This window comes from Mesoplodon densirostris, chromosome 1 (assembly GCF_025265405.1).
Source record: "Mesoplodon densirostris isolate mMesDen1 chromosome 1, mMesDen1 primary haplotype, whole genome shotgun sequence".
Lineage (NCBI taxonomy): Eukaryota > Metazoa > Chordata > Mammalia > Artiodactyla > Ziphiidae > Mesoplodon > Mesoplodon densirostris.
Genome location: NC_082661.1, coordinates 178,628,518 through 178,655,239, shown reverse-complemented (window position 1 = coordinate 178,655,239; position 26,722 = coordinate 178,628,518). Strand labels below are relative to the sequence as shown.

Sequence of the window (26,722 nt, the reverse complement as noted above, 5' to 3'; positions counted from 1 at the left end):
GGCCTGAGGTGATAGAGCCTCTAGTGTTTAAGAGCCACGCAGAGCTGGGCTGTTGTTCTAGTGCTGTCCTTTACTTGCTGGGTGACTCTGGGCAAGTTACTTAACCATTCTGAACCTCTGTTTCCTCATCCATGAGATGAGTCCAATATTAGTGCCTATTTCCTAGGGTTGTCATAAAGATGAATTAAGATGTGTAAATGTAAGTGGCAGGTACTGTATATTAATAGCAGTGGTAATAAGACTGTTCATAAAGGGTGGAATGTAGAGAAGTGTGTTTCAACTCAGGAAGCCATTATGAGTGACACAGAATAGGTTATATCTTGAGAGAGGGAGCTCCCTGTCCCTGGAGGCATCCAAGCAAATGTCAGAGGTCCGCTGACTGGGGATGTTGTCAGGGTATTGAAGCCTCAGACTGGGGCAGGCATGGCCATCTTGAAAGGGAGGGGTGGGCTGGAAGGTAGTACCTTGCAGCCCAGCCCTATGCTGTGCGCATCATTCTGGAACCTGCATCCCTCATGTGAGGCACTGAGGTCTGGTGGCCACAGGGACCCAGTGGGTGATGAGGCAGGGAATGCCAGATTCTGAAGAATCCTCCTGTGTAGTGGGTTAACCAAGTCCCAGAAGTGGGGAGCCTGTGATCAAGTGACCCAGTGTCGGGGGCGGCGGGCGGTAGCTGAATGGAGTCTCCTGGCCCCTGGTCTGGAGAATTCTCCTCTGCCGGGCTGTTTGCAGAGCTGTGATGGGCAGAAAGAAACAGAGCAGCTACAGCCCTCAGTGAGCCTGGGTTTGTGTGAGTTTGGCCTGGATGAAGCACAGGTTGTCTGACTTGTGCTGTGAAGGTCTCTTTTTTGGCTTGGTCCAGGGGGGCTTCGGTGGGGTGGCAACAGTGCCCTTGGGTATCAGACAGGGGTACACAAGTTGGGATGGGATGGATGGGCGTGGGGCTTGGCAGAGAGTCTCTCTTGGCAGCCGAGCTGCACTAGCTTTGGGGGGAATGTCCTGGGCCCTCCCATCCTGCAGCCCTGTGTACCCTGGAAGACGGCTTCCTTCGGCGGGCTCTGCGGGTCCGCAGTGGCAGAGGCCCTTCGACTTGGCCATCACTTAGGCAGGTTTGGCTCAGCCTCTGCCCACGAGCCTGAATGCCTCCCCAGCCCCACACTGCCCTTCCTGCTTCCACACCTGTGCCTGGGTCCCCTACCTGCTGTGCCCTTTCCAGCTCACGTAGGTTTCTTTTGCTACCCTGTCGGTTTCTCCCTTCTTCCGATGCACTGATTACCCTGCCGCTGGCTGTGGAGGTCGAGCGGAGACTGCCAGTCCCAGGGTGACCATGTGACTCAGGCCGGACCAACCACAGTCTCCCTTGGGCTGTTCCAGATGGGACTATGCAAGGAAAGCCTGCTTGTCTGTGGTATCAGAGCCGAGATGTGCCTCTAAGAACACAGCCTTGCCCGGGAGAATGAAGCTGATGCAGAGCGGCCCGTGAGGAGGGTGGAGAGGGAGCCGAGGGCACTGGGCCCCTCACTTCCAGTGCCTGCACCTGCCATGGCTTGTCCAGGGGCCAACACGCTCCACTTTGGTCCAAGGGGGTTCAAGTTGAATTTCTGCCCGTTACAACCGAGAGCCTGATGGATACCTGTCCCTCAGGTATATCCGCAGGTGCGCCAAGCCCAACAATTTGGATGCCCTCTGCTCCTCTGTGGGCCCCTCCATCCAGACAATGAGCAACTCACAGCCAGAGGCTGGGCCTTATTTATCTGTTTCTCCCTGCCCTGGGCACATGGCAGGTGCAAAAGTAAAAAAAAGAAAGCGCTCTAAATGCAAGGACCAGTGCTTAATATAGAGTTTGATATTGTCATTTTAGTAAGCAGACCAGAACTTTTGCAGACAATTGAGTGTCACCTGATAAAATGGTTACCTTGGGAAGCCCCAAAGTTATTCGGGTAATGCTGGCTATTTTCCCTAGAACGTCTTTTGGCCTCCTGATTGGAGCAGAAGGCCATCTTGGATTTGATCCAAAATGGTGTTTGCAGTTTGATGGAGAGACATAGCAGGAAGGGACAGGAAGAAGACGGGCTGCTGCTGGGAGTTCGGTGTTGTGTGCTCAGGAAGCCTTGAAGGGGGTTCCCTAAGAAGCCAGCTCAGAACAGGCTGAGGTGGGACAATTGGTGGAATTTTGTTGCGCACAGTAGTGGCTGCTTTAAAAAGAGGCAGCTCCTATTCAAATGGGAAGGTTTATAAAAATGGTTCCTTCATTCCCTGCTTTGTGTTCACAGCTGCGTTCCCAGTGTCTGGCTCAGGGCTGGTATGTAGTAGGCACTCCAAAGATATTTGTTGAATGAGTGAAGGAATTCAACAAGTATATATCTTTTAAGGATTGCCTCCTATTTTCCAGGCACCATGATGGGTGTCTCTTACTGCTTTATAGAGCTGATGTGTGGCTGGTAGGTAGGGGACCTGTACCACATCTATTCACACACATCCAGTTATATGTTTCATTGGCCCCTGTGAATATTGCCTTCATTGGGACCTAATAACATGTTGGCTGGGCTTGGCCAAGGTTTTTTTTTTTTTTTTTTTTTGCGGTATGTGGGCCTCTCATTGTTGTGGCCTCTCCCGTTGCGAAGCACAGGCTCCGGACGCGCAGGCTCAGCGGCCATGGCTCACGGGCCCAGCCGCTCCGCGGCATGTGGGATCTTCCCAGACTGGGGCACAAACCCGTGTCCCCTGCATCGGCAGGCGAACTCTCAACCACTGCGCCACCAGGGAAGCCCAAGGTTATATTTTTATGTTTTTATTTCCAAGGCCAACACTTGATTTTTTTTTTTTTTTTTAAGGGCCTGTTTTGATGCAGGCGAAAAATTAGAGTAAAAACAGAGCACACACTCCTGGGGCACTGTCCTGGCTCGTTTATCGTCAGCAAACATGAGCTGCCTTCCCTGGTGTGTATGCACACATGCTTTACATCTGAAATAACAGCGCTTTGTACTGGAGTTGGGGTCCAGTGCCCACCTAGGGATAATTAACCTTTACTGATAGGACTTGCCCTTCTTGTCTGTCTGTAGATAAAGGCAAATCCGCAGGATAGTGATAGTGCTTTGGGGTGCTTTGGTGTGTGTGCCTAGTCCTTGTGACAGTGACCTGCCATTTTAAGCACTGGAACCCTTTGTTTAAGTGAAATGTTACGTGGAACCCCATGAGTGTACAACACAGTGGAAGTGGATCTGCTCTGCTTGCAATGGGCATGGGAGCCCTTGCTTGGCCCCCTGACACCCCCTCCCATGTCCCTGCTGGCATCCCAGGGCCCCCCAAGCCCCTAGAGGAATAGTCTGTACTCGTTTAGTCACACTTGTTTGCAGTCGCACACACTCACCCGTTCTGCCGTGTGTTCACATCTCTTCTCTCTCCCCCTCTTTCCTCCTGCTCGCTGTGCCCCTGGTTCAGGCAGGCCTCATCCGCACAGACAGCACTGACTACTTCATTGAGCCCCTGGAGCGGGGGCAGCAGGAGACAGAGGCCAGCGGGAGGATGCACGTGGTGTACCGCCGGGAAGTCGTCCGGCAGGCGTGGACAGAGCCTCTCGGGGACCTGCACAATGAAGGTAGGCTGTGGGCGGGGCCCCGAGCTCTACCTCCGTCCGCACCTCGCGGGTGTTTTTAGGTAACTTCTGGCCTGAACTTCTCAACTCCTGGCCTCAGTCTTCTCAGCTGTGTAATGGGACTGGGCCATGTAGACCTACTGCACCAACAGAGAAATGCCACTGGGTTTTAGGGGCTACCGTAACAGGCTGGAGTTGGGGGCCAGAAGGGTACTTGAGTCTCCTGAACTGTAGTCCTTGGGACTCCAGAGTCTCTGAGGGGCTCAGTGTTGCTTTGCAAGGCTGTTTCTCTGCCAAGGCAGGAGGTGGAATGGCTGCAGTTAGCTCTTCCCCACCCCGCCCCGGGAAAATCATCTCAGCCCCTGGGAACCACGGGAAGGAGGTTCTTAGGGCACTTCTAGGGAGACTGCCTGGGGTCAGGCCACCAGGGTCAGCTCTGTCCAACAGACCATTTAAAAATCCTACCTCCACCACTGTCTACTGTGTGACCCCAACAAGTTACTTAACATCTCTGAGCCTCTTTTTCTAATCTGTAAAGTGGGGGCGATCATTGTTACCTCTAAGGCTGTGTGTATTATAGTGTGTATAGAAATCCCCGCATGGAGCTTAGCACGTTGTAGGTGTTTGATGAATGGTTGCTCTTATCACGGTCTTGTTATTAAGGTAACTGCTGCCATGTTAGGGTGAGAGCCCTGAGAGGGGCGTCTCTGCACCCCAGTGACCAGCACTGGAGCCTGTACCCCGGTCTGCATGCCTACTCAGGACATGTGGTTAAGTGAATGAAGGAGTGGATGCGACCTGTGCTGGTCCTGGGCCCGTGCTGACTTCATAGTCTGACTGAGCTTTGTCTCGAAGCCCCTTTGGCCACTAAGACATGAGACCCTGGGTGGAATCTGGCCATGAGTGGCCACACCCACCTGCCTGGGCCCTGGCAGTGTTGGGCCCAGTGTGAAGGAATGCCTGGAAACCAGTTGTCCCCACATATAATGCCTCCTCTGAAGCCCCAGCTGCTCTCCCCGTTGCTCATAGTGATGCTGCACTTATGTTGCGATGGTGGAGGGCTCTGCAGGCCTGGTGGCGGGGGGTGGGGGGTGGGGAGGGAGCTGAGGGACTGGGCGGAGCCTCGGGGGGGGCGGCTGGGGAGGGTTTCAGGAGCAGGTGGTGACCATTCCCACCACCATGGCTGAGAGGAATGACAGATCTCCCTCGGGCTCCATTTTATCTGAGGCCAGTTCTGAATCGTAAGACCGTAAGTCCTCCCTTCTAGGGAGAGACCTTGGGGAAGTCCTACTCTAGGGCTGTGAGCCTGGAACCGGCCACACAGTCCACCACCACTGTCATTGGCTGGGAGGCCGAGACCGCTGAGCTCAGGGTGCGGTTCAGGCCCTGAATGCTGCTTTGACTCCCTTTCATCAGGCTGCTTGGCTGAACCTCCTGTGGGCCTGTGGGTGGTGTCATGCCCTTGGCCCATGTGGGTCCTTCCTTAGAAAGACAAGGGTGATAGGGGACTTTCTTGAAAACCTGTGACTCACTCACTCTGTTAATTTAAGGCCAGCATTGCACCTGAGCCCCGTTTGTGAAGTGTTTCTGGATGTGGCTGTCTCCATTTAACATCTTGGTTAAGATGAAAGGTTTGACCTTGGAGGCTGTGCCCTGGACGTTCCCATGCTCCTAATGCTGTCCTTTCCTCAGTCCTGCTCTGTAGCCGCCTTCCCACCATCCAGGTCCCTGGGACCTGGATGCCAACAGGCCATATGTGCCTGTTGCCAGAGTTCTGGCTCCTCGGCTGGGGGCCGGGGCTGCCAGACGCCAGGGCAGCTCATCCCCTGGCCAGGCTGGGGCTTAAGGTTGCTGCTGCTTTTTTTTAATCGAGAGAAAATCCATTTTAACATATACAATTCAGTTTGAGTTTTTTTTTTTTTACTATAATCACAATTTTGTGGGACCATCACCATTATCTAATTCTAGAACACTTCGATCACTCCCATAAAAAACTTGATACCCATGAATTAGCTGTCACTCCCGTTTTCCTTTCCTCAGGCCCCTGGCAACCACCAATCGATCTTCTCTCTCTAGAGACTTGTCTCTTCTGGACCTCCCCTATATGTGGAATCATACAGTCTGTGGCCTTTGTGACTGGTTTTCTTTCACTTAGCATGTGGGGTTCATCGGTGTTGGAGCATGTATCAGTACTTTACTCCTTTTCATGGCAGGGTAGTAGTCCATCCTGTGGAGAGACCACATTTTGTTTATCTGTTCATCTGTTGGTGGACATTTGGGTTGTTTCCATTTTTTGGCTATTATGATAATGCTGCTATGAACATTCTTGTACAAGGTTTTGTGTGAACATATGTTTTCAATTCTTTTGCATATATACCTAAGAGTGGATTGCTAGGTCCTATGACTACACTGTGTTTAACTTTTGGGGGAACTGCCAGACTGTTTTTCAAAGCAGCTGCACCATTTTACATTCTCACGGGGCTTCTTGGGTGGGCTCATTGAAAGTTCCCAGTGACCTGCTGCCCTCACCCCTCCTCACTTTGAGGATTCCCTATATCTGGGCCAAAGGATGAGAGACACATAAAAGAGGGTGTGACTGGAACATCTCCAGGGTCTATAGCTGATGTTAGCAGGCCCTCCCCAATGCCCGTTACTGTTTTTTTTTTTCCTTTTTGCGGTATGTGGGCCTCTCACTGTTGTGGCCTCTCCCGTTGCGGAGCACAGGCTCCGGACGCGCAGGCCCAGCGGCCATGGCTCACGGGCCCAGCCGCTCCGCGGCATATGGGATCCTCCCAGACCGGGGCACGAACCCGTATCCCCTGCATCGGCAGGCGGACTCTCAACCACTGCGCCACCAGGGAGGCCCCCGTTACTGTTTTTGTTGAGAGAGAAACCTGGGTGGACCTGGTTAGGGTGTGATAATGGGGAGTGGCAGGTCTGGGTTTACATTCTGGCCTTTTGCCATCAACTTGCTGCATGACCTGAGATGAGTCAGGTAACCTCTCTGAGCCTCCCTTTGACAGGCCTGGCAGGGAGAGCTGTGAGGGGTCAAGTTCCCCGTTTCACTTGCAGTGCTGAAACCTCCGGGCACTGCTCATGTGTTGGAAGTGGCTGTTATGATTCTACTCACTCCATGGAGAGAGCCCTTGCCCCTCCTCCTCCCCTCCTGGGGGTCTTCTCCCCTCCCAGGAATTTGTCTCTGGGCTGCTGTACTCACTGTTGGACTCAGACAGCAGGGCCACCAGGAGCTCTGGTGCAGTGTCACCTGCAGAGAGAGAGGCATTGGCCTCAGGGGCAGTGAGGGTGGACACCAGCCTGAGCCCTGCTCACCAGGCTGTGCATTGCGTTCTTCAGAGGGCCGGCTGCCCATTTCTGGTTTCTCCACTAGGCCAGTGGCCATACATTCTCCCAACTCTTTTTTTTTCCCCATAAATTTATTTATTTATTTATTTATGGCTGCGTTTGGGTCTTTGTTGCTGCGCGCAGGCTTTCTCTAGTTGCAGCGAGCAGGGGTTACTCTTTGTTGCGGTGCACGGGCTTCTCATTGCGGTGGCTTCTCTTGTTGCGGAGCACGGGCTCTAGGCGCGCGGGCTTCAGTAGTTGTGACGCACGGGCTTAGTTGCTCCGTGGCATGTGGGATCTTCCCGGGCCAGGGCTCAAACCCATGCCCCCTGCATTGGCAGGCAGATTCTTAACCACTGCACCACCAGGGAAGCCCGGCATGCGGAGTCTTAGTTGCGGCATGCATGTAGGATCTAGTTCCCCAACCAGGGATCGAACCCGGGCCCCCTGTACTGGGAGCGCAGAGTCTTACCCACTGGACCACCAGGGAAGTCCCCATTTTCCCAACTCTTAAATCGAGTGCTTTCCTTCCTTTGCACGATAGCATTACTAACCAAAGGGCAAACAGAAGCAGTGACATGGAGCCCTGTGCTGCTCTGTTGCCCCGTGCTCAGATTTCAGCCCCTGAAGTACCCATGTGCATGGAGGCTTAGAGGCAGAACTTGGGTGTCTGTTGATTTCATTCCTGAGGGTCACCCACACTGTGGGCGGGGTCTCCTTATACTCACAATAGATGCTGCAGGCGCAGCTCCCCCTGCTCGGGGGCCCTGTGTTCCCCACGTTCCAGCAGGTTGTCTCCTGCTCTCCGCCAGCCAGTTCCGATATGCCCTTCTCCAGAAGCCTTCCCCAGCTCCCCAGTCCCGGTGTGGGTCTCGGTGTGGAAGCCTGCCCTAGTCAGTCCTACTATAGCCCTTGACGTTACTCTATTGATACCATCTGGTTTCTTATCTGTCACCTGCACTAGGCAGGGGGACTCAAGGACAGGGCCCTGCCTTTATCACCCACCCACCCTCAACCCTTCTAGGAAGTGTGGGGACCCTCCTGCAGCCACACCTCTGGATACACGCTGGGATTATAGTGGTGGCATCTTTACAGCCTCAGCCCCTGGCCCAGTCTTGGGGGTGGGGGGTTCTCAAATAGCGGTGGATAAATGAATAGTCTTAGAAATCAGTGCACAAGTATCAGAGCTTCAGGGTAGGATGGCAGGAAAGTCATTAAGTTCAGTTGAAGTTTTCTTGAGGGACCTCAGCTTCCTGTCCTGCTTTCATAGCTTTCCCTATGGTGTCCTCATGCACCCTCACTCCACCGCCCCAACAGATGTTGCTCCAGTCCTTATTCAGGCTATGGTGTAAATGACTGATAACTGCTTGAGGTGTTACCTTTCTAAGTAGCAGTATGTTTCAAAGCAAGGCCTTTGGATTCAGACAGACATGGACACACTACTTTGAACCTTAGTTTGTTTGCCTGTATAATGGGGTCGATAACCTGACAGAGTTGTTGTAAGGACTGGATTGGATTGGATTAGATTAAGGGTCAGAAACTAAGGTCCATGGGCCAAATGTGGCCTACCACTTGTTTTTGTAAATAAAGTTTTATTGGGACCTAGATAGACTCATTTGTTGATGTATTGTCTGTAGCTGCTTTTATGCTCCAACAGTCGAATTGCAGAGCTGAGATGGAGACCGGAAGGCCCACAAAACCTAAAATATTTACTATCTGATCCTTTACAGAAAAAGTTCGACAACTCCTAGATAACATCATACAAGTTAATAAATGCTGGTTAAAGAAATCAATATTTTGCTTTCATCCAAAAGGCCAAAGCTGTGATGGTGAAATTTGGAGTTGCTGGCAGCGACTGGGAGGGATTTGAGGGGCACAGGGCATGCTCCGGGGGTCCCTAAAATGCCCCGCATAGGCCACGGTAACATCACAATTTTTTTCCTTTATTTAGATGTTTATACCCAGTGCCACCCTTGATTTCTACAGCATGCTTGTGGGGCAAGAGATCAAGGATTATCCTTCTCCATGTCACAGCAGGGGAGGGGAGCCTGGAGCAGCAGCGGGGCTTGGGCTAGGGTGCACAGGGAGATGGGACCGAGTAGGAACTGGAACCCGGGCCAGTTCTCTCCTCTCTGCTCTTCATTGCCTCAGAGACTCGCCGTGTCCTCATGCCGGGGAAAGGGCTCATGCCCACCAGTTACCTGGTATGGCACAAACCCTCATGCTGCCTTGGCTTTCAGAGGCAGGGAAAGGGGCACACGTGACGTGGGCGGCGTCACGGTGACAGTCCCTTATGTGGGTTTGACCTCGGTTTCTTCCCGTCCCGGTTCTAGCTTTTGGCCTGGGTGACCTTCCCAACCTGCTGGGCCTGGTGGGGGACCGGCTGGGAGAAGCAGAGCGGAAGCGGCGACATGCCAAGCCGGGCAGCTACAGCATGGAGGTGCTGCTGGCGGTGGACGACTCGGTGGTGCGCTTCCACGGGAAGGAGCACGTGCAGAACTACGTCCTCACCCTCATGAACATCGTGAGTGTCCCCGAGTCCCGGGGCTGGGGGCAGGGGCTGGGGTGGGGGTCACCGGCGCTGGTCTGATGGACAGTTTCTCCTGGGCCTGGTGTTCTCTGGGTAGACTTGGGGAAGTCACTGCCTGCTCCTTAGTCCAGCTGGACAGCGATTTCCATGGTGAGATGGGCCTGAGCAGGCATGACGTCCATCCCAGGCCTCAGCCTGGTCTCAGCTGTGCATGCCTGTGCTGAGGTGCCTACAGGCAAACCAGAGCCCATGGCCAGTGGCTTCTGGGCTTGGACACATTCAGAGCCTGGGTCAGGCATGGCCGGGGGCCTCACTTGCCTTAGAGTTGAAGGGATTTCCCTGAGATTCATCATCTGGAGAAAGTGCCCAATCCCAGGCTGGGAAGACTGGCTAGTGAGCTGTCCATCTGCTAGGGGGGATCCCAGGCCACCAGGGTGGGCCTTGGGTGTTCACAGAGATCAGACGGGCAGGGAAAATGAGGGTCATGGGCAAATTTTGAGACTGTGAAGCAGAGAGGCCATGCACTGTCCAAAGTGGGTGGTCACTGCTCAGCTGCCACTGGAGGCTCTCATGCTGAGATGCAGGGCTCTTGTCACAGAAAGGCCAGTTTTTAAAAGAAAAGTCAGAAATGCAGACAGTTTTGTTTTTTAAAAAAAAAACTTTTTATATGGAAAATTTAAATTGAGGTATCTAAGTGAAACACCCAATTTTTAAAAATGCTAAAATAAAAAAAACCCACTGTGAATGCTGAATAAAACCTATTTACACACCACATTTGGCCTGTGGGCTACCGTTGGGCACCTCTGACCTTAAAGGGGCAGAGACGAGGGAGACCAGGGGAAAGGAGGGTGAAAGCGTCAGGGTTGGGCTTGCACTGTTTCTCTTCCGGCAAGAGGCCTTTGTCAGAGGCGCCTGCGGCTGTGGCTCTGGGAGGATGGGGATCGGTCTAGGCGCAAGTGGGACCTATGGTGGAAACTGCTCAGGCCTCGGCCGGATGCTGGGGAGACCCAGCAGGACCTCAGGCCCTCTGTTATGAAGCCAGGTGGAGGGGTGATGTGGGGGTCAGGCCCCAGCTCAGAATACTAGGGTGCTGTAGAGTTGAGGCAGGAGGAGGCAAACACCCCATCAACAGGAGACAACAGGGCAGGGCCTTCAGCTTGGAGTCTGCAGGAGACCCAGCTCGACAGCTCATCGTAAACATTCATCCGGAACATAAGAGCTGAGAAGGAAGATATATATACATGGTGGGACCTCTTTATTTTTTATTTTATTAAAAAAATTTTTATTGGAGTATAGTTGATTTACAATGTTGAGTTAGTTTCAGGTGTATAGCAAGGTGAATCAGTTATACGTGTACAAATACCCACTCTTTTTTAGATTCTTTTCCCACATACGCAATCACAGAATATTGAGTAGAGTTCCCTGTGCTATACAGTAGGTCCTTATTAGTTATCTATTTTATATATAGTAGTGTGTATATATCAACCCCATTCTCCCAATTTATCCCTCCCTCCCCCTTCCCCCCTGGTAACCATAAGTTTGTTTTCTACATCTGTGACTCAATTTCTGTTTTGTAAATAAGTTCATTTGTACCAGGTGGGGCCTCTTTAGAAAGCCAAAGTTTCCAGCCCCTGCATGGGCCTCCACTGGCCTTAAGGTTAGGGTCCTTTGACCTGAGGCCTGTAAGAAAGATGGCTGGCTGCATTCTCATGCAGACCAAAAGGTGACTGCAGGCGGGCCAGGGCTGCGATAGGATCAACTTACACTCAGTCTAACATGCAAGGTTCTTGGAGGCTGTGACGGACGGACGTGCAGCCAATCACAATGATCACAGTACTGCGTGGGGAGGAACGCTAGTGGATTGGCCAAGAGCGTGGGCTTTGAAATCAACCAGCCTGGCTCCGCCCCTTCCTGTCTTTTGACCGTGGGGGCAAGTCAAAACCCCAAAACACCAACCCTCTCGAGTGTCCCTTTTTTGGGTGCTTCAGGTCTTATTTGCGGCATGTGGGTTCTTTCATTGTGGCACGCGGACTTCTGTCTAGTTGTGGCGCGTGGGCTCTAGAGCGCATGGGCTCTGTCGTTGCGGCACGCGGGCTCTCTAGTTGATGCGCACGGTCTTAGATGCCCCGCGGCATGTGGGATCTTAGTTCCCCGACCAGGGGTCGAACCTGCGTCCCCTGCATTGGAAGGTGGATTCTTTACCACTGGACCACCAGGGAAGTCCCTCCCCACTTTTAAAACAGCATTACCTGGGGACTTCCCTGGGTGATCCAGTGGTTGGGACTTCACTTTCCAGTGCAGGTGGTGTGGGTTCGATCCCTGGTCGGGGAGCTAAGATCTCACATGACTCGTTGCCAAAAAACCAAAACGTAAAACAGAAGTAATATTGTAACAAACTCAATAAAGACTTTAAAAATGGTCCACGTTAAAAACAAAAACAAAAACAAAAAAACCAAATAAAACAAAAAAAACCCCAGCACTACCAATACTTACTACGCAAGGGTTTGGGGAGATTAAATGAGGTGCATAGCACATAGCATGATACCTCACATGGCATAAGCTCCCAGTAAGTAGTTGGTGATCATAATATGGCTTTCATGAGGGAAGTGGTAACACATTTCTGGGAACTAAACAGTTGATGAGCAGAAGTGTCAACTCCATGGTCATGCCAATCCCCCTGGCAACATTTGTAGGAAAATAAAATAGCATGATGCTGCCTGTGCTGTCTGGGGTTCATAATCCAGCCACACGGGAGGCAAGGTGGCTCTTAGGAGGGCATGCAGCCAGCCCCTTGTAAGCTGTGTGACCTTAGGCAAGGGACCTGTATTCTTTCGAATGTGTAGCTTGTAAGTGATGGAAAACGAATTCAAACTACGTTAAGAAAAGCAGGGCTGGGCTTCCCTGGTGGCGCAGTGGTTGAGAGTCTGCCTGCCGATGCAGGGGAAACGGGTTCGTGCCCCGGTCCAGGAAGATCCCACATGCTGTGGAGCAGCTGGGCCCGTGAGCCATGGCCACTGAGCCTGCGCATCCAGAGCCTGTGCTCCGCAACGGGAGAGGCCACAACAGTGAGAGGCCCACGTACAGCAAAAAAAAAAGAAAGAAAGAAAGAAAGAAAAGCAGGGCTAAAAGAAATGGGCCAGGTTGTGGAAGGGACAGGATGGAGCTGGTTGTAAGTGTAATTGGTACTAGAGGCTTACATGGACTCTGTTTTTAGGTTCCCTTCTCTCTGTGTGACATCCTAATTCTCTTTGACCAACATGTCTACAAGACAGATTCTGGCTATTAGCATCATGAAGCTCTTTTTTTTTTTTTTTTTCAGTTTTTTTATTAAAGTATAGTTGATTTACAATGTTGTGTTAATTTCTGCTGTACAGCAAAGTGATTCAGTTATACATATATGTACATTCTTTTTTTAAATATTCTTTTCCATTGTGATGTATCATAGGATATTGAATATAGTTCTCTGTGCTAGACAGTAGGACCTTGTTGTTTATCCATTCTATATATAAAAGCTTACATCTGCTCACCCCAACCTCCCACTCCATCCCTCCCCCAGCCCCCTCCCCCTTGGCAACCACCAGTCTGTTCTCTATGTCCGTGATTCTGTTTCTGTTTCATAGATAGGTTCATTTGTGCCATATTTTACATTCCACATAGAAGTGATATCATATGGTATTTGTCTTTCTCTTTCTGGCTTACTTCACTTAGTATGATCATCTCTAGTTGTATCCATGTTGCTGCAAATGGCATTATTTCGTTCTTTTTTATGGCTGAGTAGTATTCCATTGTATATATGTACCACATCTTCTTTATCCATTCATCGATCCATGGACATTTAGGTTGTTTCCATGTCTTGGCTATTGTGAATATTGCTGGTATAAACATAGGTGTACCTGTATCTTTTTGAATTAGAGTTTTGTCTGGATATATGCTCAGGAGAGGGATTGCCGGATCATATGGTAGCACTATTTTTAGTTTTCTGAGGAACCTCCATACTGTTTTCCACAGTGGCTGCACCAGCTTACGTTCCCACAAACAGTGTAGAAATGGACTCCACACCCTCTCCAGCATTTATTGTTTTGTAGACTTTAAAAAAATTTTTATTTTATTTTATTTTATTTTATTTTATTTATTTTTGGCTGTGTTGGGTCTTCATTGCCGCACTCAGGCTTTCTCTAGTTGCGGCGAGCGGGAGCTACTCTGCGTTGAGGTGCACGGGCTTCTCATTTCGGTGGCTCCTCCTGTTGCAGAGCACGGGCTCTAGGCGCACGGGCTTCAGTAGTTGTGGCTCACAGGCTTTAGAGCGCAGGCTCAGTAGTTGTGGCGCACAGGCCTAGCTGCCCTGCAGCATGTGGGATCTTCCTGGGCCAGAGATTGAACCCATGTCCCCTGCATTGGCAGGTAGATTCCTAACCACTGGGCCACCAGGAAAGCCCTGTAGACTTTTTAATCATGGCCATTCTGACCAGTGTAAGGTGGTGCCTCATGGTAGTTTTGATTTACATTTCTCTAATAATTAGTGATGTTGAGCATCTTTTCAGTGAAGCTGACTCTTATTGCCATAGCTCCCTGGCCAGAGACAAAAGAAGTTTCCCCTCAAGTTCCCAGGCAAAAGTTCCTGGGGCTGGACTCTGATTGGTCTAAGTTTGGGTCACATGACCACACTTTGGACCAATCAGTATATGCGGGAGAAGGAGATAGAGTTTTCCAAAGGAGGAGAGGGACTGGACATAGGCATGGTCACTGGAGAAATTGTTCTGAGCTCACCAGACACCCCAATCTGTGTCTGTTATACTATTTAATCCCTGAGAGCCTCCGTTTTTCAAAATAGTGTCTGCCCTTGGGTTGAATATGTGTAAAGTATTTAGCACACACCTGGCACATAGAGAGTACTCAAGCAATGTGTTCTGCATTCTTATAGATGTATTGTCTTTGTGTGTGTGTATATGTGGTTCTTTGTCACAGTCTCTGAAGGTGGGGTCCTTGAGGGTGAGAACTTTGACTTAGGCTTTTTTGAAACCCAACAGCACACAGCATAGGTGTCTAGTACAGCACCTGATAGGTGATCGGTAAATGTGGAAGTGAATGGTGTCTATGGGAGAAGCTGGGAGCCAGCATGGGAAAAGGGGAAAACAGCAGATTTCTGTCTACAATGCGAGCATTAAGGAAAGGTCAGGGGTAGAAATCAGCTCCAACTACAGGAGCCTCAGGGAGGGGAGGGGTGCCAGAAAGTCTGCCCCTTGCCACCTCTTTGCTTGGATACTAATTCTTTTATCCCTGAAGTAGCATGTGTTTTGCCACTCAGAAAGCAAAAGCTACCATGTGCAGCCATTTGAGAAAGAGAGGGAGGGCGGGAGGGAGGGAGGGTGACTCTGCCTATGAACACACCCACCTCACTGGAGCACTTGACCGCCCACCCAGACTCTATAAATCGCTAGCCCAACCTAAGACCACACAGCTGAGTACTAATCCCATTAATGGCAGAGCCAGGTTGGCCCCTGGAGCCAGCAAGTGGAGAACAGGAGGGAGAGCGGGACAGGGGCAGGGGGCAGGGGAGACCTTAGGAAGTCCTCAGTGTTGGGACCCTCGGTCCTGAATCCTGAAGACCCCAGGAATGTGAGCTGGGCTCTATGCACAGCCCCAGAGTTTGCTAAAAGATAATTCTCAGAAAAAGGTAAAATCATGACTCTTCACACAGAAATAAAAGCAGGCGCTGTGTTAAAGATTTTACTCTACTCACTGATCAGTGAGGGAACCAGACAGATGTTACAAGCCGTTCAAAAGAGAACCCAAAGAACAGAGACATTTATAGATCAGGAATTTTGAAACGAAAACGTGCAAATAGAGACAAAATTGACTTTTTCACAGCGTGGAAGGGAAGACAGAATTTACATGTCTGTAGACAAGAGTTTTGCATTGCTATCCGTTACCTAACACCGCTCTCAGTTGTAAAGTAGCTTCTGTAGCATCAGATTCAGATAAGGCCAATAGGTGTGCTGTGGACAGTGCATAGTTTTCATGGAAGTACACATTCTTTTTTTTTTTTTTTTTTTTTTTTTGCGGTACGCGGGCCTTTCACTGTTGTGGCCTCCCCCGTTGCGGAGCACAGGCTCCGGACGCGCAGGCCCAGCGGCCATGGCTCACGGGCCCAGCCGCTCCGCGGCATCTGGGATCTTCCCAGACCGGGGCACAAACCCATGTCCCCTGCATCAGCAGGCAGACTCTCAACCACTGCGCCACCAGGGAAGCCCGGAAGTACACATTTTTATTCCCTGAATTTGTGGCCTGGACTGGGTCGCATGTAGAGAGCCCTTTCCATGGATGGCAGGGAGTCTGGTGGCACATCTGACTTATGGGCTGCATCCTCCCTCCTGGAGCTAGAGAAGTGGCAGATTCCCTCAGGACACAAGGGCACACCCTGGATTCTGGCTGTGTGAGAGGACTAAGCAACTAAATGGTGGGGACCCCCCCCCCATACCTCCCCAAGAGCTGACCTGCCAACGCCCCTCCCTTTCTGGATTCTGGTTGGGGAGTAAGGTGTGGAGAGAAGGCCTAGAGTTAGGAGTGCTTGAGAGTGGGTAGTCTGAGGAAGACCATAGAGCTCTCTTTTCTTGGGCCACATGCTCCATTCTCTCTCCCATCTCTCAGAGAAAGCTTCCTGTCTGGGCCCCTGCATTAAGGATTGTGTTGCTCAGCTTCTCTTTAAATGTCTCTTGGTTGGACTGAAGTGTGAGCACGGCAGCAGGTTCTGGAAGGGTAGAACAGACTTGCTGGAGCCCCGCTCCCCAGCTGGCCTCAACCCCAGTCTGGGCTGTCATTCATTCATTTGTTCCGAGCCAGGTGCTACGCTGCCTCAGTGGGCCTCCCCTATGCTAGGCATTTGGCAAGATGGGGGTGGGTGTGATCTGGGCTCTTATGGTCATAAGTGACAGAGACCCAGCTCACACTAGCTTAAGCCAAAGAAGGGATTTATGGGACAGGGCAGCTCCAGGGACTCGGGCCTCAGGTCCATTAGGATGCTCTCTCCTTTCCTCCCTGCTTGCCTGCTTGGTGATATAAGCCAACAGGAGCCCCGCTTTCTCTCCATGGCAGGAGACAGCGCCACTGGCAGCCCCAGATTCCCACACTGCCTGCTCTTAGGACCCAAAGGCAAAGGGATCCTTCCTGCCCTCCTAGGGAGGATTAGCCTGGGTTGGGTCACATGGTCATCCTGGACTAATTGCTGTGATCGGAGCGTTGGCTTGGGCCCCCAGGTGGAGTCTACTGCTGCGAATGCAGTCAGGTGGAGCAGTATCTGTTCCTAGAAATCAAGCAGTGAAGCATGCGGAGAGAAGAATAGCTTCCACAGTGGAGGGCTCAGAAAGAGTGGAAAATGTATGTAGTCCCTTCCCTCAGAGCACGTAAACTGTTGTATGTCCACAAACAAGTGCAAATTGGGAACTTCCCTGGTGGTCCAGTGGTTAGGACTCCACACTTCCACTGCAGGGGGCCCAGGTTTGATCCCTGGTCAGGGAACTAAGATCCTGCATGCTGCACGGCACGGCCAAAAAAAATAAATTAAAAATAAAAATAAATAAATAAGACACCATAGTGAAAGCCTTCATTTATTCATTAAAAATACATTAAAAAAACAATTGCAAATTACATACTTTTAGAAGTCATTAGGTTTTTTTTTTTTTTTTTTTTTTTTTTTTTTTTTGCGGTACGCGGGCCTCTCACTCTTGTGGCCTCTCCCGTTGCGGAGCACAGGCTCCGGACGCGCAGGCTCCAGACGTGCAAGCTCAGCGGCCATGGCTCACGGGCCCAGCCGCTCCGCGGCATGTGGGATCTTCCCGGACCGGGGCACGAACCTGTGTCCCCTGCATCGGCAGGTGGACTCTCAACAACTGCACCACCAGGGAAGCCCTAGAATCATTTTTGAGCAACCACCGGGAGCCAGGCTCTTTATAAACATGACCTCGTTTACTCAAGTCTCCAAGTAACCCTGTGAGAGGTCTGAGTATCCCTGATGTCCTTACACAGAAACCGAGGCGCAGAGAGCTGGCTGTAACTTTTTGGTCTTCCATCTGGTCAGGTACGGGGCTGAGATCTGAGTGACACTCTGTTGACTTCAGAGCCACCCTCTTCCCACGGCCTCTGCAGAGGTCTGTAGCCTCAGCCAAGTGGTGCTGTCCATGGCTGGTGACCCAGACGTCAGGGAAGGAACAACTTTTCCTCTACCCTCTTAGGTTTAGTACCTGGAGACATGCAATTTAAACTGACAAAAGACAGATTAGCAAGAGAAAAAGAAAGTTTGTTTACGTATGCAATGTGCATGTCCTTGCAAGTGCTCAGTGATGAGTAACTCACAAAAGGGTGGTTAGAATTTGGGGCTTATATGCCTAACTTAATAAATGGATGAGAGGGAAGAAGAGGCTCTATGGGAAGGGCAAATAGGTTTCTTTAGGAAAGATAAATGGGCTTTAGGAGAACAACTGGGAAATAAGAAAGTTTGTGATAATATATGTTTATGCAGGTGCAAGTGGGCTTTCTGCCTTTTTTTTTTTTTTTTAATGACCATGAAATTCCCCTGGGGAGGGGCTTTATAGTAGCTCATTTTCCCAGAAGTTGCTGCTTTGTCAGAGGAGGGAATTTCTGAGATGGTTGCTTTCTGCATCTGTTGAATCTCAAATGTCTTCGGCTTAAAATATTTATACCAACTCTGCAGTTCTGAGTGGGTCCCCACGCAGGCCAGGAGTGGGACCCTGGAAGTGACCCCAGGAAGTGAGTGATTATATATGTGTGTGTCCTGGAGGGACCAGGGCCCTGTGCCAGTCCCTGAGGTCCCCGCTTAGGGTAGAAACCCACATGTTGTGGGTTATGCGCCACTGTATGCCCTTGGCAAGGCCCCTACGGGACACACACCACTGAAGACCGTGCCAGGAGGGCCTGCTTTGGAGGCCTATTTCCATAGTCTTGGTTTTACCTTCCTTCTCACAACCTACCAGAAAGTAGGTGAGGAGGAGAGTAAATGTCTTTTCAGAGGTTCTGGAGGGCTGTCTGAGGCTGGTTCCTTGCTCACTGCTGCCTTGCCCTTGTGGGTGTGGGAACAGAGGTGTGCAGCCGAGACAGAGCTTCCCTCGAGGGCTTGTTCCTCTGGGGAAGAGAGGCTCACAGCACTGAGATGGGCCACGCCTAAGGAGCTGCTGCCTTGCAAACCTGCGGCTGCCCCAGGGGGAAAGTGAGGGTTTGGGGTTCTGACTTTCCCAGGTGCAGTGGACAGCCAGCCAGAGTTCCTCCTGTGGCAGTGAGTGGAGGGGCTGCCCACACCCTCTCCCTCCCAAGGGACCAGCAGTACATCCTGTCCATTGTGTGGGAACTTGTATTTGGCTGGAATGCTTGAAGCGCTAATTCCCTCAGGGATTTCACGAAACCGGTAAAAAGGGTGTCCCTTTGCTCTTCCCTCGCAGCACCTGCCTGCCCGTGACCGTTTCTGATCCCGGTTTCCGGGGCCAGGGCTGGCCTGCTGGGATCAGAGAGAGATCTGGTTCCCAGGATGGATGGTCTCATTGTGCTAACCCAGGGAGGAGGGGACAAAGCCCTTAGTGGAACTCGGAATGATCTGATCAGGCCATCAGGCCCCAGTCACTGCAGCTCTCAGGGGCATTTTGCCTCTCACTTTACTTTTGCATTAACCTGGGCATGTGCTATAAATATTCATGCAGCTCCAGGTGGTGGGCAAGGACTCCTCAGCACTCTCTCACATGCTGCTGGGCCCTGGATGGACTTGGCTTTCCAAGCTGTTCCTCGCTTTACCCATCTGTAGTGGGTCTCTTTCCTTAAGGCTTCAAATCTCAGGGCAAGGGAACCATTTAAAAAATTTTTTTATTGGAGTATAGTTGATTTACAATGTTGTGTTAGTTCCAGGTGTACAGCAAAGTGAATCAGTTATACATATACATATATTCATTCTTTTTCAGACTCTTTTCCCATATAGGTTATTACAGAATATTGAGTAGAGTTCCCTGTGCTATACAGTAGGTCCTTGTTGGTTATCTATTTTATATATAGTAGTGTATATATGCTAATCCCAAGCTCCTAATTTATCCCTCCCCTCCACGTTTCCCCTTTGGTAACTATAAGTTTGTTTTTGAAATCTGTGAGTCTGTTTCTGTTTTATAAATAAGTTCATATACATCATTTTTTAAAACTAGATTCCACATGAGTGATATCATATGATATTTGTCTTTCTCTGTCTGACTTCACTTAGTATGATAATCTCTGGGTCCATCCATGTTGCTGCAAATAGCATTTTTTCATTCTTTTTTATGGTTGAGTAATATTTCTTTGTATATATGTACCACATCTTCTGTATCCATTTCTCGGTCAATATACATTTAGGTTGCTTCCATGACCTGGCTATTGTACATAGTGCTGCAATGAACATTGGGGTGCATGTATCTTTTTGAATTATGGTTTTCTTCAGACGTATGCCCAGGAGTGGGATTGCTGGGTCATATGGTAGTTCTGTTTTTAGTTTTTTAAGGAACCTCCATACTGTTCTCCATAGTAGTTGTACCACTTTACATTCCCACCAACAGTATAAGAGGGTTCGCTTTTCTCCACACCCTCTCCAGCATTTATTGTTTGTAGACTTTTTGATGATAGCCATTCTGACATATGTGAGGTGATACCTCATTGTAGTTTTGATTTGCATTTCTCTGATAATTAGTGATGTTGAGCATCTTTTCATGTGCTTTTTGGCCATCTGTATGTCTTCTTTGGAGAAATGTCTATTTACTTATTTTTAATTTTTTTGGCCATACTGCACGGCTTGCAAGACCTTAGTTCCCTGACCAGGGATTGAACCTGTAGCCCCTGCAGTGGAAGTATGGAGTCCTAACCACTGAACCACCAGAGAATTCCCAAGGAATGTCTATTTAGATCTTCTGCCCATTTTTTGATTGGGTTGTTTGTTTTTTTCTGACATAGAGCTGCATGAGCTGTTTGTATATTTTGAAGATTAATCCCTTGTCGGTCGCTTTGTTCGCAAATATTTTCTCCCATTCTGTGGGTTGTCTTTTTGTTTAGTTTATGGTTTCCTTGCTGTGCAAAAGATTTTAAGTTAAATTAGGTCCCATTTGTTTATTTTTATTTTCATTACTCTAGGAGGTGGATCAAAAAAGATATTGCTGTGATTTATGTCAAAGAGTGTTCTGCCTATGTTTTCCTCTAAGAGTTTTACAGTGTCTGGCCTTACATTTAGGTCTTTGATCCATTTTGAGTTTATTTTTGTGTGTGGTGTTAGAGAATGTTCTTTTTTTAAAAATTAATTAATTTATTTATTTTTGGCTGTGTTGGGTCCTCATTGCTGCATGCGGGCCCCCTCCACTTGTGGTGGGTGGGGGCCACTCCTCGTCACGGTTCACGGGCTTCTCATTGTGGTGGCCTCTCCTTTTGCGGAGCATGGGCTCCAGGAGTGTGAGGTTCAATAGTTGTGGCTTGTGGGCTCCAGAGAGCAGGCCCAGCAGCTGTGGCGCAGGCCTGCAGCTGCTCTGCGGCATGTGTGATCCTCCCGGACCAGGAATCGAACCTGTGTCCCCTGCATTGGCAGGCGGACTTCAAACTACTGCACCACCAGGGAAACCCAGAGAATGTTCTAATTTCATTCTTTTACATGTATCTGCCCAGTTTTCCCAGCACCACTTATTGAAGAGACTGTCTTTTCTCCATTGTATATTCTTGCCTCCTTTGTCATAGATTAATTGACCTTAGGTGTGTGTGTTTATTTCTGGGTTTTCTATCCTGTTCCATTGATCTATATTTCTGTTTTTGCGCCAGTACCATACTGTTTTGATGACTGTAGCTTTGTAGTATAGTCTGAAGTCAGGGAGCCAGATTCCTCCGGCTCCCTTTTTCTTTCTCAGGATTGCTTTGGCCAAGGGAAACATTTGAAGCATAAGGGGCAATTTTCAGCATTTAGTGAGTGCCTGGTATGTACCTAGTATGACAGACAGACTCCTGTTCTAGGGGACCTTTGAGGGCAGTGCTGAAGGAGGCGGTATCCCTGTGGACTTGGGGAGAGAGGAGAGCTTTCTGGAGGAGGTTGATGCTGAACTAACCTTGGTGAGGAGGGGTCTGGCAAGGTGAAGAGCATACAGGCCAAGCGTGGTGGCAGCCAGGCAGCACAGCCCTGGTGTGCAAGGGAGGTGACAGAGGCCTGCAGAGAACTCTCGGTAGTATAGCTGTGGCAGGATGGTCCATCAGGCAATAGTGTGGGCTCTTGAGTGGAGAGAATGCATGAAGAACATTGCCTGATGGTGGCACCCAGGTGGATTGAGGGCAGGAGAGGATGGATGCCAGAGGCCAGCTGAGGCTGTGATGGGGCAGCAGAAAGACCCAGGATGCAGGGACTGTGAGCTATCCTGAATATCTCAAATATCACAGTGTCATTCCAGTACCTACCGCATGTCAGGAACAGAGCTGAGGACTTTACAGGCAGGCTCCTTGACTCCTCACTGCTGCCTTATGCAGGCAATGTTCTGCGGCTCTGAGAAGCTAAGTGGCTTGCTCAGAATCTACACAGCTAACAAGTGGCAGAGCTGGGATTTGAACTCATACCTGTCTGATTCCAAAGTTTTCACTTTCCTTCCACTACTGCTGTGGCAGAACTTGAAGAGGGAGAAGGAGGGTCGCCGGACTCCCGGCCTGGGAGGTGGGAAGAACGTTGCCCCTCTGCAGGAGGCGCCTCTTCCTGAGATGGGTCTCCCTAGCAGAGTCAGGATCCTGAAGCTTCACCCTGGGGCACGTTTCCTGCTCTTGGCTCCTGGCTGTGGCCAGGCCTGCTGGTGCCGGCAGGAGCCTTCTCCTTGCCTGGGGTGACGCACTGAATCTTCTTGGGATGAAGAATCCCTTTGATGTGAGGACATGGGGATCCTCCTCAGGCCTGGAGCCAAGGCAGAGGGAGGTGAGAAGAGCAAAGAGGCCCTTTCATTGGTCCTCACCAAGCCAGCCTGCAACCGGACCCCTCTTCGCATCCCACCTGTCTGGGAGGTAGACCCTTTGCCCACCCTGCTCCTTACCTGCCCCACTCGGCTGACACTACAAAGGTGTTGAGAACCTCTTAGATGGCCTGCCAGGAAAAGCTCGGCTCCCCTTCTAGATCCAGGAGGTTTGGCTGTCAGACCTGGACCTTGGTGGCCTCAGCCTGGGAGCGTGGCTTTCTGTTGTCACTAAACATGTTAGATATTCATCATAATAGCTAGTTTGGAACACCACGAAAACTGCTTTCCTGCTGACAGAGTGTTGCTTTGCCAGACCTCTTCCTTTCGGGGATATGTGAGCAGTTCAGCCTCCCTGCTCACTGGAAGAATGCAACCCCCCCTCCTCCCTCTTCTTTTGGTTCTTTCTCTTTTTTTGTGTCTCCCCTAGAAACTTTCCACTGCTTTCATGACACTCAGAGGCCACCCCCCAAAACAGGAAGAGCAAAAATTCATTTACTCTAAGGTAGTGTTTCTTAACCGGCGGTAATTTTCCTCCCCAGGGGACACTTGGGAAGGTTTGGAGATATATCTTGGTTGTCACAGCTGGAGGGGTTGGGGTGCTTCTGGCATCTAATGAGAGGGGCTCAGGGATGCTGCCAAACACCTTCCAGGGCACAGGATGCCCCCACGAGAGAGAATCGTCCGTGTCAAAGCGTTCCTCGTGACCACGTGTGACCCCCGCCCTAAGGTATAAGCTCCTGAGTTCCCTGGCAGTCCGGTGGTTAGGACTCAATGCTTTCACTGCCAAGGGCCCGGGTTCAATCCCTGGTCGGGACACTAAGATCCCGTAAGCCACGTGGCACGGGCCAAGCAAAAAAAAAGGTATAAGCTCCTGTTGCCCCACGCAAGCGAGCCCACTGGGAAGAGAACAGGCCCGGTGCTGGGATTCCCGGCAGGCATTCCTGGCAGGAGAGCCGTGATAACAAGCAGCACCCTTTCGGGGGTGAAGAGAGCCTGACGGCTCCCTAAGGGCTCTCGTATCTGGCTTCTCCCTCGCAGGTATGGAGGTCAGACTCCTGACTGCTTCTAGGGTGACCTCATGGGCCGCTCCTCAGCCGCCGAAGTGGGAGGTATAAGTTTTAAACTAACTAGCCGTTGCTCTTGGTTGAGCGCAGGCCGTGTACCAGGCCCTGTTCCAAACGCTTGACCTCTGCCTCGCCTGCTGTCCCCAGGCCTCCACAGGCTCAGAGGAGGGTCGGCGCAGGGCGAGGTCACGCGCAGAGCACGGGTCTTTCCAGGACTGCTCACTGCCTCTCTTCACACACAAGCAGGCTGATCTGGGCTGTAACTGCTCCTCCATTTTGGAAATAGGTCGCGGGGGATAAATGCTGAGTATTGTGGACTCATGAAAGGGACTCTGTTGGGCTGGGAGGCCTGGCCCTGAGCACTCTGGAACCAGGCTGCACGAACAGCCCGGGTGTGAGCTGGGCTGAGTGGCCGGGCCCAGGAGGACGGCACGGGCCAGCCTGCAGGCTCTGGGAGCCCCAGGGGCAGCCGCACCTGAAGAGGTGTGCTGGTTAGAGGCCGCTTAAAGTGCCGGCCTGTAGCCCACACCAGCCCGTGACTGAACTCGTGGGGAGGGGATGGAATAGGTGAGCCTGTGGCAGCTGAGAAAGGAACCGGGAGATTCAGCACCACCCAGAGAGCAGCCTCATATTCAAGATCTCACTGGTGACCTCAAAGGCAGGGCCTGCCAACGTGGCATATAAGTCAGCATGGCTCCCTGGTGAGGCCTCAGTGTCCCAGCCCAGGGCACAGCAGGGCCCGGCTCTGGCTCCTTCGTGGGTCAGCGCCCGAGGGCCTGGGGAGAGCAGGGACCCCAGGCTGTAGGCAGCAGTATATTGCTGACAGACATCCGCACGTGTGCATGCAGGCACGTGTACAGTACATGTGTTTACACACGTGCATATACATATGCCCACATCTATCCGTGTCACATGGATACATGCACATGTGCACACACAGATGAGTTCAGGCATGTGTGAACGCATATTTACCACATTTCATGAAATCTAAGACCCCATCAATCGTCAGATGCTCCGTTATTTCATAGACTCGAGAAAGAGAAAAAATGTTACCAGTTAAATTCTGATATGATGTTTTCTTATCACTTAGCATTTGTATTTGTACTTATTGGAAGAGCTCTTTAGCCTTGTTTAGGCTTAGATTTTGATCATATATTACTCTTGTATGTATACAGATGTGACAAAGTGAGTAACTAAGGTATTCCCATAACTTCCTCACATTCAGAGTATTACTTGTCCAAATCACTTTCAGCATAGAGTCATCAAGATCTGTGCTTTTCCACACAGTATTGTCCCCTGTGCCATCAGGAGCCTGGGTGATGATGCAGGAACGCTCCTCTCTTCCTCTGAGATGTCATCCAATCCACGGACACCCATACTGCAAGCTTCCATGCGATGCCTTCTTGATCCTTACTGAAAGTGGCAGTGGAGGTTTTTAGACACCCATGATTCACATTCCTTCCTCAGATAGTCCCTAAACGGTTCATTGCCTGAAATGTTAAGGGATTGTGGTATCCTGTGAAGCCACCAGGAATAACAAGAGGGTCTTGCTTGCACAGGCAGTGGCAACACACCTGAACTGCCACCTGGCCCCCTGCAATCATAAACAAGGGGAAGGAAGAGCGTCCTGGCCTCATGAGATGCAGGGTGCATTGGAGCACCTGGTCTGCAGGGGCGCCGTGTGCCGTGTTGCTAGAAGGGTCAGGGATTGGGGACAGTAGGACTGGCCGCAGAGCCCAGTATTGAGAAAGGGCCAGAGAAGTCATTGTAGCCATTCCCCGACCTTCAAGCAATGCTGCCCGCATTCTGTTCAAGTTCAGAGGCACTCAGTGACCAGGGAAGGCACATGAGTGGGGGCTGTGCTTGAACGCCACCTGTGGTTGCTGTCCCTAGACGAGCTCTTCCATCACTTTGGGCCAGCTTTTCTGGCCATGAAAACAGAGATAACATACCATGCTCCTTGGAGCTCCTTAGAGGAGTGGCTGACTGTAGAGCTGGGGCAGGGAATGCCCAAGATGAATGTCTTGTAATGTCAGAAAGTAAGGAAGTGCCCCCCCAAGACCCCCCAAGCCCAAAACGATGGGAGTGTGTTAAAAGGACAGGAGCCAACTGAAAGAGCTAAAGCTGGGACAATTTGAGCAATAAAATAAATAATGAGGTATTGGATTATAACCCAGAGTATAAAATAAATATCCACGAGTCCATACTGATAAATGAATGATTGAATACATAAATAAATGGGGAAGAAGAAACAAATCTCTGCAGAAGAATTTCAAATAAATGACGTAGGTCCGTTGCCCTCAAGGAGGTGGATTTTAACTCCCCGCTCCTGAAGTGGGGGGCTGTGCATAGTGACATCCTTCTAAAGAGCAGAGCATGGAAGCCAGGGCCGGGTGGCGGGGGGAGGTAGTAACTTTACAGTGGGGGAACCTGGCAAGCAGCCTCTCTTGCAGGTGATCAAGGTCAACATCACCAATGATGTTATGTTGGTAGCACGCACTCCTTTTATTTTTGTTTTTTTTGGCCACGCCACATGGCATGCGGAATCTTAGTTTCCTGACCAGGGGTCGAACCCGCACCCCCTGCAGTGGAAGCACGGAGTCTTAACCACTGGACTTCCAGGGAAGTCCCATAGCACGCACTCTTGACACGATGTGATGAGGGCGCTCACCTCTGTGTTCTCCCTCCCTAAACCCATAACCTCAGTCTAAACCATGAGGAAAACATCAGACATACCCAAATTGAAGGACGGCCTGCAAAATACATAACCAGTATTCCTCGAAACTGTTTAGGTCATCAAAACCCAGGAAAGTCTGAGGGCCATCAGAGGGGATAAACAGCCTGGAGCAGTCGAAGGAGACAGGATAACTAAATGTAATGTGCTGACCCAGATGCGATCTCATAGCCAAAAAATGGGACAATACCCCTACATTAGGGAAATCTGAAAAAATATGGCCTTTACTAAGTACTAATGTGTCCGTATTGGTTCATGCATTGTGACAAATGTACCATGGTAATGGCAGATATTAATAACAGGGAACTCTATACTATCCTCGCTGCTTTTCTGAAAATCTAAAGTTAAAATTGAAAGTATATTGATTAAAAAGGAAAGAAGGGCAATGACTTCCTTGCGAGCAGGTTGCTGGGAGGATTCTGGGAGGTGATGCTGGGAGGTGTGGGCTGTGCCAGCCCTTAGGTGGCAGTGAGT

General features: G+C 50.5%; 1 protein-coding gene across 1 annotated transcript in view; it reads left to right on the top strand.

Moving 5' to 3' along the window:
- ADAMTS14 (ADAM metallopeptidase with thrombospondin type 1 motif 14) overlaps positions 1–26,722 on the top strand; it is a 92,435-nt gene that overhangs the window by 21,307 nt on the left and 44,406 nt on the right. The window contains exons 3-4 of the mRNA XM_060097439.1: positions 3,442–3,598; positions 9,271–9,461. Coding sequence (XP_059953422.1) covers positions 3,442–3,598; positions 9,271–9,461 — 348 coding nt within the window. The remainder of the gene's footprint in view (positions 1–3,441; positions 3,599–9,270; positions 9,462–26,722) is intronic.